Source organism: Neopsephotus bourkii, unplaced genomic scaffold (genome assembly GCF_033783945.1).
Source record: "Neopsephotus bourkii isolate Nb327-2 ecotype Australia unplaced genomic scaffold, CSIRO-AGI_Nbou_v1 NB_318, whole genome shotgun sequence".
NCBI lineage: Eukaryota > Metazoa > Chordata > Aves > Psittaciformes > Psittacidae > Neopsephotus > Neopsephotus bourkii.
In genome coordinates this window covers 8,106,093-8,119,181 of record NW_026900826.1, presented here as the reverse complement: position 1 = coordinate 8,119,181, position 13,089 = coordinate 8,106,093, and the positions used below count along the sequence as shown (strand labels likewise).

General features: G+C 36.6%; 1 protein-coding gene across 3 annotated transcripts in view; it reads left to right on the top strand.

The window, feature by feature from the left end:
- Positions 1-10,896, top strand: part of VPS13C (vacuolar protein sorting 13 homolog C) — an 86,858-nt gene extending 75,962 nt beyond the window's left edge. For 2 of the 3 annotated variants that reach the window (XM_061347594.1, XM_061347593.1), the window contains 6 exons: positions 467-590; positions 1,273-1,387; positions 6,681-6,772; positions 7,669-7,792; positions 8,591-8,674; positions 9,154-10,896. In XM_061347594.1, the coding sequence (XP_061203578.1) occupies positions 467-590; positions 1,273-1,387; positions 6,681-6,772; positions 7,669-7,792; positions 8,591-8,674; positions 9,154-9,255 (641 nt within the window). In that variant the 3' untranslated portion in view covers positions 9,256-10,896. Of the gene's footprint in view, positions 1-466; positions 591-1,272; positions 1,388-2,204; positions 5,568-6,680; positions 6,773-7,668; positions 7,793-8,590; positions 8,675-9,153 lie in introns of those variants that run through there. The other variant, XM_061347595.1, reaches the window with a different exon arrangement.
- Positions 10,897-13,089: the final 2,193 nt, after the last annotated feature.

Here is a 13,089-nt window from a genome sequence, read left to right as displayed (position 1 = left end):
CTAAACATTGTCTTGGCTTTTCTGTAGTAACATATGTGCAGAAAGATGTAATTTTGAGATAGAAATAGTTGACTTCCATTGTACCTCTGCATTCTTAGCGTCTTTAGATTATTTTGTTATTATTTTCCACCTATCCATGTATAAAAATTAGTATTTTGGCCTACAGTCTGGAGTGAAAGTGGGCTTCCAGTGGGAAGGGATTAACATCTTAGTTATGCTGGTTTCAGAGGCTGGTAAGGTGTTAAGTGAATAGCCGTGTGTTTGAGCAGACAAGGAAGCTATGTATGACTTCTCATGGAGAAGGTTTTTTTTGTAAGTGGATAGTACATGATGAATTGCTGTGGGTTGTTCACCATACAGACCAGTTCTTATGCAGCCTGGAGCAGTAATAGTTTTATTCTATGTTTTATGTTTTTAAAACTATTTATGTTCTTTCTTTTTTCTTCTTTTTTTTTTTTTTTTAAAGGAGCTAAAAAAGAAGGTGCAGCTGGATTCTTTAAAGGCATTGGAAAGGGGCTTGTAGGGGTGGTAGCCCGCCCCACAGGAGGCATTGTAGATATGGCAAGCAGTACCTTCCAGGGAATTCAAAGGTAAAATGTCAGGAGGAACTTCTGAAGTACTTAATCTCCATATACTGGGTACCAGGTGGTAAAGTGGTCCAGTGGTAACACACAACTGTTTGTAGCAAGTACAGTATGCACTAGGATAGATGGGGTTGAGAGATGTGAAGTAGCCTCTAATGAATGTATTTTAATGATTTGAAAATTGCTGCTTCAAAATACATCTTGCAGTGTTGGAGTGCAGGTAATCAATAACTACTCAGTTTTCTCTTGTCATTCCCTCCCTTGATCAGAAAGTAACTAAAAGATCTTGTGTAAACTTTACTTTTAAGGTTAGGTTTGTGTAATGCTCAATGAAGATAGCTAGGTGGCACTTACACTTGCTCTAACAAAATCAACCACTGCAATTGTTTGCCAGTTTGAAATTTGGTTAGCAGTGCACATCGTGGGCTTCTTGTGTTTTAAAGGGAACTTAAGCATGTGTTAATAAACATGAGAACCCTTAGTAAATTATCCATGGTTGGGAGTAGACTTATACAAATTAGTCTGTAGCTGTCTAGTTGACCAATGTTATTTTGGATTTATTATTAGAAGTGTGTTTTTACTGTCTACACATGTAGAATACCTAGGAAGTGCAAGAGGGTTACGTGGCAAGTGAAAGGGGGGCTTTTAAAGATGTATTGTTGAAACTCAGAATTATTGTCTATTGCAGGGTGGCAGAATCAACTGAAGAAGTATCCAACCTCCGTCCTCCACGTTTCATTCGTGAAGATGGCATCATCCGACCATACGACAGGGTGGAAGCTGAGGGTTATGATTTATTTGAGGTATGACTTGCATTGTAAATACAGTTAAAATTCTCTAACCATAGGGTTCCATAAGGATTATGTTATGAAAAAAGAAAGCTGCCAGGAACCTGTGGCAGTTGTTACCTGTAGTGAAAATTTGCCCGTACAGCAAAACCTACAGTTTTGCTGTTAAATGATCTTCTGCCCATTATGTTCTGTAATAGAATATCTCATTCTCTGGAAGGAGGTAGTGCTTTTAAGAATTACTAAGATTATGGTTTGAGTATGTGGCAACAAAACTACGTTGGTACTCAGTTCTAATGTTTTGCTTTATAACAAATCTGAGATTGGTTTATAACTAAACAACTTTTAAATGAGACATAAAGAGCTTAAATACAACTACTGAAATTTGGTTTGGTTGGTTTTGGTGTTGGCTTTTGTTTGTTTTTTTTTTTTTTTTGGTGGTATCAGCAGTTGAAAAAAACTACATGAATTCTCAAAATACCACCTTTTGTGTTGCCTTATGTTGTTCTTAATAGCAACATGTCATAGCTACATGCATTGTGTGGATGTTGCACTTGCTTTTGCATCTGGATCTGGCTAACATATAGAGAATGAATAATAGTTCTTTCCAAGTCTTAATGGTAATCCAGTTAATTTATATTTCAGCTATCATGTTCTCAAAACTTATCTTACAATGCTTGTTTTGTTGCTGAAAAGTGAAAGAACTGTCTACACCAACAATTTAAGACCAAAACATGCATATTTGCTACTTCTTTCTAGATGTTCTTTTAATCCTTGTTTCGTATTCTGTTTCTAATGTTACTCTTCTTTCTTTCTCTCCTGGCATACGCAGCAAGAACTGGAATAACGGAGTAAACCTTTTCCATATTTCTTCTTTATTTCTGTCACGGTCTTTTCTCTGCCTTAAGTATTTAGATTAAGGGCATGATTCCATTTAACATGTCCTCGCTACTTCATTCCTATCTTTTCTGTGTAGCAGTTGAATAAAACAGAGTTTCATGTTCTCCAGCCTAAGAAAAACAAATAAACTTGAACTAACGATCTTCAGTTAAGACTAGATATTTGTTTTTCTAAGGACTTGTAGCTCCTTATCAATGGCAGGAGCAAAAGGCAGTTGTGGAAAAAAACCAAATCATGGTAGGGTAGATGCTGTTCATTTGTGAGTGTTCTCCTAGAGCTAGGGCTGTGAATGAAGGGAGAAAGCAACATTTTGATACTTGGGTAAAACTTCACATAGTGAAATTGAATGGCATTATCTTCTGTGAAAATGCTTATAATTTCATGATATAGAAATACTGTTTCCATCTAAATGCTGAGAAAACTTGGATTTGTATTTTCTGTAATATGCCATAGGCCTGCCATTTATACGTGTGATGATCCACTGTCACTTCAAGACTACAAGCTACTATTACTACTTTGTTACGAAATTTTGTCAATTAAAAGATACAGCCGGCTCAGTTGACTCTGGTTTCATTCACTGAGTCTTCTGAGGCTTTCTTGTTCAACATACTGAAATGTAAATTTTCAGCTGTTAACATGAATTTACATATATATATAACAGATATATAAATATCTGTTTCTAAATTAAGTGCTGACATAAATATGATTTCTAATGCCCCATCTTATAAATTAACAAGCTGTTCTCAGCAAATTGGTTGCCTGTGGTACACAGAAAAGTGGTTGGGCAGAGACATCTCTCTGCTAAAGCCTAATGCGAATACTCAGCTTATATAATTTAAAATTGCTGAAGAAAATAAATCATTTAGTGAATTTTGATTTCAGTTGACTAGATGAAATGAAGTCATTGTGACATACTGAGCTGACCAAAGTTCTTCATGTAATGAGATACTTTTATTCCTTGCACTATAGTTTTTTGCATCTGTCAAAAAGGAACAGTTATCACAAGTAACACTGAGAAATAGATATTATGTCATTCCTGCATGTTTAATACTTGTATTTTTCTTAGATCTGAATGGTGTAGATTGGAATTGTATACTAACCAATAATGAATCCTCTTTATATTTCATTACATACAGTTTCTTCTTTTCAGAAGTCAGTTAATTGAATACAGGTTTGTTTGGTGGTGGTTGTTCTTTTTAAACCAACTAATTTTGATTATTATGCAAGGGGATAGTGTTGGGAAGGTTTTGTTTTCTGAAATAAACTACAAGCCAGAGAGGGACAGTGTCTTTGCAGGAAATAGGATATTTAACAAAGAAGACAAGTCAGAATTCAGTTTTATATATATTTACAAATTTGTTCTCAACTAACTCAACTTACAGGTACTAGTGGTGTTGATTTTTTGGATCCAGTTTTGGCCCAGTGTTAGGAGTACCTTAACCAGAATCTCCACCATCTCATCTCTTTCTTAACCAACTTTAATGCATATGTCCCTTTAAAATATATGATTTACAGGGGTGAAACCTTGTAAGATTTCCTTAAGGAATGGATGGCTCAGTACTATCAGGTGGTTGAACAAAAGAAAGTTTCACTTAAATACTCACTTGTATGTGCAATACAGACATTGACAGACATTGCAGCTCGTCTTAGGAGTAGCATATGCACAGGTTTTCAAACCCAAGTTGCTTATTTCCACTCAAGGTGTTTTGTGTGAAGGATGAGGACAGTAGCCAGATGGAGTAGGTCAATGCACTTGTGTAAGCTTGTTTATGCAGTGCATTTTCCCAGAAGTGCTGGATCTAATATACATGGGCTTATACATAGGGGTCTGTTCAGTCAATTCAACATCTGGAAAGTCAGGTCTTTCAGGCCCTGTCTCTAGCTCATGCAGTTAGGCTTTGTGGTACAGAATGTATTTTATGATACATAAATGCACAGTACATACAGCTGAAGAAATAAAGAACATACAGGGCACCTTGAGGAGAACAGTTTTGCAGGGAGTAAGTTCTCATGAGTCTTAATCTTTGTATGAGGAGTGATGAGATTTGCTAGAACTGTAATGAATGCCTTTGGCTTTGTTAGTCTTTGCCTTTTAATACGCAGGTATTGATGCCTGCTCTGGTGAGGAGACTGTCTTCTAAGCCCAGCACTTAGAGTCTGACATGATGCAGTTCATACATTATTCAATGTCTATGGCATTGCTTTGCTTCATTTCCCAGTTAAAGCATGGAGCTTTATAAAGAATGCAGAACACTTCATGAATAATTGAGACCTGGTGGTGAGACAGTGTGATGTGGCAGAAGAGAATATTATGCTAGAAACTGCAGATTCTGTTTCTGGTTGAGTAGCTTTCTGCTGTGTAAATTAGCACTGGTTCTTTCACTTCCACATAAAATAAGAGTAAGCTGAACTTCTCTCAAGTGCTCTAGTATTCATATAAAAGTAAAAGCTTTTGATAAAGATGCTTGAATTTTAAGAGTCTACAGATCATGGAGTAATTTGCATCAAGAGCAATCCCTTTTTACATAGTGTTATTGTGCTGATGTCTGTGAGGTGTATTGAGAATAGCGCTGAGAAATATTGCATCTCGTAGGCACAGAGCTCTGTGGGAACTCTTACTTCAGCAACATATTGCATGTAAAGTCTAAAAATATGATCAGGATTGTTACTGAGTTACGAGAAACAGGCTTTCTAGCCAAGCTTTGAGTTGAAATAGAGGATCATGCTTATGAATAAATCTGTTTTAATATGAGGCGCATCTCGTTACTGCATAGCCAACAAAAGGATTCAGAACATGGATTGCAGCCTTTGAATTCCAGTCTTACATGTTGGTGGGTTTTGTATTTCTTTAATTTGTTCTTGATTTTAAACCAGCTAATGTTCAGGTATAAAACATGAGTTAATACTTTGATTTTAGTCATATGCTGCCATCTTTCTTCTGATGTTTAGAAGAGAATTTAAGATAAGCAGTCTTTCTGGTGTTGGGAGGTTTTTTCCCTTTCACGTACATTTAACAGTTTCAGGAATTTTTAAGATGGTCAGAGTGATATTTTTTTATAGAAGATGTGGACCCTCTATTTTTGGTTGCTGTAGAATGCTGAATTAAAATGTTTTTCAATCACTGCATCACTAGGGAACAAACCCAGGAAAACACTATGCTGTTGATTAAAACTTGTCAATATGAATCCACTTTTGAGCTTAAGGGATTTTTGGGGTTGGTTGCAATGTATGGTGATGCTTTGAGACAGTTGTTGAACTTTTAAATATGTGAAAATAAAATGTAAACATAAATAGATGTTGGAGCATCTTTTAATTCTGTTGTAAGCTGAGTTGATAAAAGACCTCGTAATTTTGGTTACTTAAACTGTGTACAGTTCTTACACTCTATATGATAGGTTGATCATAGTTAAATGTGGAGTCAAGTTGTGCTTCTGTTTTCATCTTGCCACTTTTATTGATCTAGCTCTGAAATACAGAAGGAAATGCATCTTTACAAGGAATAACTAAAAAGAGACTGAATTTTCAGCCCTTCCTCCTCAGTTGGTTCTCACTCGTTCATCAGAAACAACTTGAGAAATTTATTGGTAGATGGTAGAGTATATGTTTGAGATGCATGAACCATAGGTTAAAGTTCAGCATCTCAGTTGATTGCTCTGTGATGAAAGCTGAAAGCTCTTTATTTTAGAGGTAGATGGTAAGTTATTTTTTTGCTTATGTGGTCAAAGAATGTAACTACGTTAGTGACCCTGACTCAGCTTTTGCGACTACTGTGCTGGAGCCCTGTGTTTGTTCAAAACTGCTTGAGCATACATGGAATCCAGATGCTTTCACTGGCTGAATGAGGCAAAGTCCTGGTGTGCACATATTTTTTCCAGCAGTCTATATTCATAGTTGGTCACTTGAGTTGTCATTGTCTAACAGAAATGTGCTGAGTAATTTGATCTGTACTTTGATATGCCTTCTTATTTTGGATGTCGAATAGACTTGTCCATACAGTGCTTCAGAAGCCTGATCTGAAGGTAAATCGAGTATTGGTAACTTGATAGATTATTTCTAAGGATCTGGGTCATGTGCTGCCTCCTTATAAAGGTGCTGTTGCAGGATTTTCAGTCTTGAGGCAAGTCTGCAGCATGGGGTGTAACAGAATGAATGTTACTAAACAATTATTAGCATAGAAAGGAAATTCAAGCTGAAAAAATGGTCTGATCCTGCAGTGTCAATGTCCCACCTTCTGAGTGGGACAGATCAGACCTTTCAGTGACTCAGCTTCACGAGTGAGAACACTTTGAGAGACTGCATTCAAAGAAGTGGTTCAATGAGGTAACTTTTTAAAAAGGTTTTTGAATTGAAAACCCTGCTTTGAGTTTTCTTTTTACAGGCCAAAAATTAATCTCTATATCTGTTTCAGAAATTGCACATCAGAAAGCTGGAAAAAGAGAGCTATCAATACCATTGTGCACTTCCAAGAGGCAGAAGAGCAAGCCTTATTGTTACCAATAGGTATTAAGTCTTGAAGTCTTTCTCTAAGGGCTTGTCTGCGTTTCAGCTTGGGGATTAGACATCTGCTAGGTTTAAACTGATTGCTATTCTCTGCACATTTACTTTCCTTATCCATTTTCTTCTTGTTTTTTTCTTTTTTTAAGTTTGTTTCCTATATGGAAAATGTAATACGGTAATGTCAATACTAGATACTAATTCAGGAAGACAGTTTACTCTGAGGTCAGTGACCCTTTATCATATCATGGATATCATTGTTTCTAACTTCACATTAGATTGTAGGCAGTTTTTACAGTCAAACCAACATTTGTGTAATGCCTGTTTACTATCTTATTAATTAAAGGATACTGTAAATGGAGACAGGTACAGGTCTGAAAATTAATATTAAACTCATCAAAACTGCCACCTATTTTTGTCTTTGTGTGCAAACTGTCATTGGAGCTTTGGAGTAATTGAAAGGCAGGGAGCTAGCAACTGTATGCAGTAGCAACTGATCTTCTGTCAGTCTAGTAGTAGTTGTGTCACTGTGGAGCTAGCATGTAGCTGTTTGACTACTTTCATCTGGTAGAGGCTGACTTTAAGGTACTGGTTTGAATTAACTGATGAACGTCTAGTATCCAATTTTAGCAAAATGTTTGGATTTGGAGGGCTGGGTATGTTTTCATTAAGTTGGCAGCACATACTATGTGATACCATAGGTCATCTATGAGTCTTAAGGACAAAGTTATTATCTCAGAACATACATTAAGGAAATACAGTTCTGCTGTGACTGAGTGGGTACTTTGAGTCCAGACAAAAAATACCTTCTTAAAGAAATTTCTTCTTTTTTATTTTTTTTATTTATTTTTTCTGTCTAATCCCAGGTTGAAATTGAGTATTAACTGTTTTCTTCCAAACAGGAGACTGATATATGTGAAAGAAATGGAAATCTTAGGCCATTTAACAACAGAGTGGGATTACTTATTTGAAGACTTTACACGCTGTCCCTGTTATGAAGCAAATGTTTTAAAAATAAATGTTTTGGTAAGAGAAACATGTAAACATTTTTAATTTAACATTATTTAGAGGTCTGTCTTGGATCCCCCAGGTGGGAGGGGGAGGAGAATGGTAAGAATATAACCCCCACCTATTGAGATAAGAACAGTTTAATAACTGACATAAAGTAAAATATAGTGATAATAGAAATAATACCAACAATACTACTGCTAATAATAGGGATCAACAATGAAACAAGAAATTCAAATTCATAAAACACAGGTGATGCACAATACAGCTGCTCAACACCTGCCAACTGATACCCAGTGATTGGTCCCTTCTGGGTGACTCCCCCCAGTTTATATACTGGGCATGACGTGCTGTGGTATGGAATACCTGTTTGGCTAGTGTGGGTCAGGTGTCCTGTCTCTGCCTGCTGCCAGCTTCAAGTGCCCCTCCTCACTGGTAGAGCATGAGAGGCTGATAAGTGCTTGATCAGAGTATGTGCTATTGAGGAACAGCTATAACATGGGTGTGTTAGCAGCATTGTTCTCGGACTAAAGCCAAAACACAGCTCTGCACTAACTGCTAGGAAGAAAATTGACTCTACGCAGCCAAAACCAGGACAAGGTCCAAACATGCTCTTAACTTATTTTATGGTTCTAACTGCTAACTATGGGACTATGAGACAGGATTTGCTAAGTTTTCTTGAAAGCGTATGTTGGGTTGGACAGAGGCCACATGGAAATGTAACCTGAAGTTGACATTCAAGCCATTTAAGTATCATATTCTGCATTCTTGTTTTGTGAGTCACCTGATGTACATTTTTGTTCCCCTCTGCAACAGGATCAAAAGATGTTCCAGAGGAAGGATGGTACAGGTCAGGAATGTGTAAGGACAGTTCAGCTTCAGGATGAAACTACAGCAAGGGTATCTTTTTTTTTTTTAATCTTCTTTCCTTTTGATATTGTTAACAGTTCTTGCAACTCAGCATGTGAAAGAGATGGTAATGTTCAGAGACCCGTTATAGAATAGGTTGCTCTGCCTGAGGACCGTTCACCGTGCTTTCATGTGAGGAACTGGTTAAAAGGAAAATAATGAGATAAGATAGTCTAAAGCATTCCAGAGACTATGCAATAATAATTTAAGGGTGAAATTGCAGTGTCTTAAGTTTTGTATATTAAAACTTATTAAAGGAAAATATTTCAAATACCTGAAGTATTGGCAGTATCACTGAAGCTTTTTCTGGGTTGAATATTATGCATGTGAATCAGAAGCTGTGTATCTAACTTAAACTAGCCAGTGAGTATGTAGGTTTTAAAGTTTGTTGAATTAGCTTCTCTTAGTCATAGCCTATGGAAGGAAACTGTGTGGTTTAATCTCCTTTCTGTCAATACGTTGCTTTACAGAGGATTTGTTGTGCCATTCAGGAAGCCCAGGCAACAAGAAGGCAACAGAAGTTGGTGAAGCAGGCATCATTGCGGTTGAAGAAGCCACAAATGCTATCTTGATAATGACAGGATTTGCTGGGTTTGACCTTTGGTATGCAATTTTATCCCTAAAGCTAATTAAAGCAACATGGAAACATAGTGTAGAAAGTAAAGATAAAATATTTGGGGTCTTCCTTTGAAGGTAATAGCCATAAACACTTTATTTTAAGAAGCTATGTCTCATTCTAAAACTATGGATTTCATTATCCTAAAATACACATTTAAATTTAAAAATCACACTCTGAATTTTCTTTTCTGCCTTTTTTCATGTCAGGCTTTCTTGTAAATGGATTCTAAAATAAAGTGGTTATCCGATTTGCACTCTTAAGTTTATGGTTTACAGAGAGGTTGTAGTAATTTGGTTCTAGTATTTTGCAAAATAAAATACTTAGGTTACTGATTGAAACTAATTAAAACCCCCTTTATTTTAGACAGCTTTCTCTTAAAATTGAGACACATGTACATAATTTAGCTACCATAATTTCTTCCCTGTCCATTTACTACTGTAAAATATTGCACTAGAGCAACTTAAGAATGAATACGTAGGAAAGAATAGGCTATTTGTTGTCAGGAAATGCTTGGAATTTAGAATGTTGTCATGTAGACTATAAATGAAAATCTGCACTTTAAAAATGGAAATATTCACCTGTCACGTGCATCTATATGGTTTTGGTTATATCACTGTAGCTTAAAGACTTCTTCAGGAGGAGCAGCACCCTGGTTTTAGACAGAATTGTGTATCAAAAGCTTAAATCAAAGTAATTAACTTTCCATATTTCAGTGTATAGTTACTCCACTGGAAGAGTGCCATCTCATTAAGCTCAAAGTCACTTCTGGTATAATACTTTTGCTGCAGTTTCTCTTCCTGAACACTGTTAGTATTCAGTTTAGCAAGATATTTAAGCACACTTAAAGTACGTGCCTAGTTCTTAATGGTAGGAATAATGCCATGAACTTCATTGAGAAAAGTTCCATTCTTAACAGTAGGCACATACATCAGTAACTGTCTGGCTCAAGGATTTTATGAGCAAACACATTTGAGCTCAGTGATGAGTGAACTGAGAGCTCTTGCTGAGAGTCTATGGCTCTCAAGTAAGATATAAAGTGTCTTCAGAAATACTCATGAAAACTTGCTCTTTCCAATTTTACTTGGAAAGAATGGTTTCTGTTCTGGGATTTTGTTTTTGTTTTTTTTTTTTTTTTTACTTAATTTTGTACTAGAGAAGAGCTATAGATACAAACTCAAAGACTAAAAGTGGCAATATTCTTGCACAGATTGATTCACTAAGTGGAGCAATCATGAGAACTAGGCCTTGATTTTGAAACTTCCTTTATACTGAAGGGCTGGTGAATTCTATAAATGTACCCTTAACCTGTACCTATGATCTTGTCAAAACTAGAAAGCTTAAGATGTTTCAAAGTAGGCTGCAGAAGAGAGAATCTTCAGAGAGTATCTGTGATATGATTTTATTGCTGTTGTATGCAAATGGCCATTAATCTGGTTCGCTGTGGTGGAACAAATGTGGTACAAGCTTTAACTCTGTGATATTACCTATTTTCTAGAAAGCTCTGCTCAAACATTAACTAAGTTAGCTGTCTGGGATGTATGTATTTCAAGCCCGTGTTTTTTTTAAAAAGAAAATAAATTTTTATATGCAGTTATTTGTGCTCTGTTTTTAAATGTTTTTGCTTCTAAAATACTTCATATGTTGTTGGTTTGCCATGTGTCACTGGCACTGTGTGAAAAAAGCTATTGGAGTATTGGAGTACTGCAGAAGATCATTTCTTCAGCTTGGTTTCTGGCATGTAAGGGATAGTTGTATGTGTCTTGACTCTTAAGTCATAGCTGAAATGAGATTTCCTGTTAGTCTACTCTCAATGCGTGTTTAGATGGTACCGTGTGCCTATTTGATGAGAGCAGAGGAGATGGAGAATTGGAGCTAGTTCTGATGATATGTTTCTGGCTTCAGTCTTCTGCTTGATTCCCTTCTGTACTTCCTCATTGTTATTTATAAATTTCCAGCTTGAACTGTGAACAGTAGGTACTTTACTTTCTCACTTTATATGTGATTAGGTACAACGAAGTTGGTTGCTATTTAAAATAGTCTGAAGAAGCAGTAGGATTCTATAGAACGATTTTGTGTTTGGAAATGCATGTCTTTGCGGTTTGGGTTGCTAGCTGAATTTGAACTCATGGATGGCAATACAAATTCCAACTGAGATAATGAACAACTTGCTTTACCATTTGGATCTAGCACTCAAGAGGACACAAGAGAGGTCGTTTGATAAGGAATTCCCATTCTTGCTTAAATGAAGATGGATGTTGAGACCAAGAAGTTTCCACTGCTTTTCCTGTGTTTTCCTCAAGTGTTCCATTCCATTTTACCATGTGTTTTTTTGTCTTTTCTCTTGTTTTTCATCCAGGCTTTTTCTTTGCTGTTTTCTCTCCAGCTGCCCATGCTGCTGGCTATTCCTGGGCTTTGCTCTCTTGATTTTGGCAACATTCTTTTCCTCTTTCCTTTCTGCTCTTTTCCTTAACCAGGTGCGTCTTCTTGAAGTGATCAGGCTGTTCAGAAACAAGGAGGGTCTCTTGTCTAGTCCCTAAGTATATATCCAGCATAAGAACAACTGCAGAATTAGATCTTGTTCAGATGATCTGTAGGAATGAGGTGTTGGGGTAGAGCGTGCTTTCAGATGACCTGTAGTGATGAATTTCAGCTAGGTGCTGCAACGTGAAGTGAAAGAGATTTTTTTTTTTTCAAGTTTGGGCCTTTTTTTTTGTGGTTTTGATTTGTTTGGTTTTATTTCTTTTTACTATCTGGTAATAAAGTAATTTCCTATACCTTTTATATTATATGTTTCAATGAAGCTCTAGGGTTTCCGTATTAGTAATATTCATTCAGAGCACAAGTTGGCCAGACTGCTGAGATCTTCCTAGACCTTTCCTTACAATGAGCTCCTCTAAGTTTTTGCTGTCTCAAAAGCCAAATTTTACTGAATCTAAGTCATGGAATACTTGTTAATTAGAACTTCAAGCAGTTAGGTTGGGTCTGGGTCCTTGGCTGGCTTCAGTTACGCCATTCCTTTCTGCCTCATTGTATGTTCCTCCAGCTTTTGAGAATTACTTTTTGTTTTCTTTCCCAAGGCCTGGATGGGTATTTGGTCCTTGCAGCTGTTTTCTCAGTCTCCTGCTTGAGCTGTGGCTTCCTTTCTGAAACCTTCTCAGCCCTTTTCCATGCACTTCCTTGAGAGCAAGCTCAGTTGCTTGCTAAGTAGAGAACAGTGTGTCCTTCCTCGGTGTAGATCTTCCTTAACCTAGTAACCAGTTTAAAGGATAGTAGCAGAAAATGACAGTATAATCAAACTGTCCAATGTAAAAATATTTTAATATGCTTTTGCTTATGTTTTTATAACCAAAAAAGAAAAGAAGAGAGAAAGACATGGACTAGATAATGGGTATTATTTGTGGCTCTCAAAGGGTAGTGCTATCGATTGCACTTAACTGTGGACTTACTTTATGGAGTATCTGGCTTGGATATTTTTCATGGAATTTCTGTCCAATGTGGAGACTGGTAAATCTTCACATGCTGAAACGTTGTATTTTGTAAACACCATCAGCCTCTTTATTACATGAGCTTGGTCCTTTTTGCTATTAACTCTTCAGAGGGACTTGCAGCATCTCTTTCAATGGGAATTTTATATTCACTTTTGCCTCTTACAGGGACCCTATATTCATTAAGGTTACTGCTACCAGTCATTCTCTGCAGAATTCCAGTAAGACAACCACTTACAACTATTGAAGTGGACTTTAAAAAGAAACAAAATCAATCATCAAAACAACTTCATGCCTTTCAC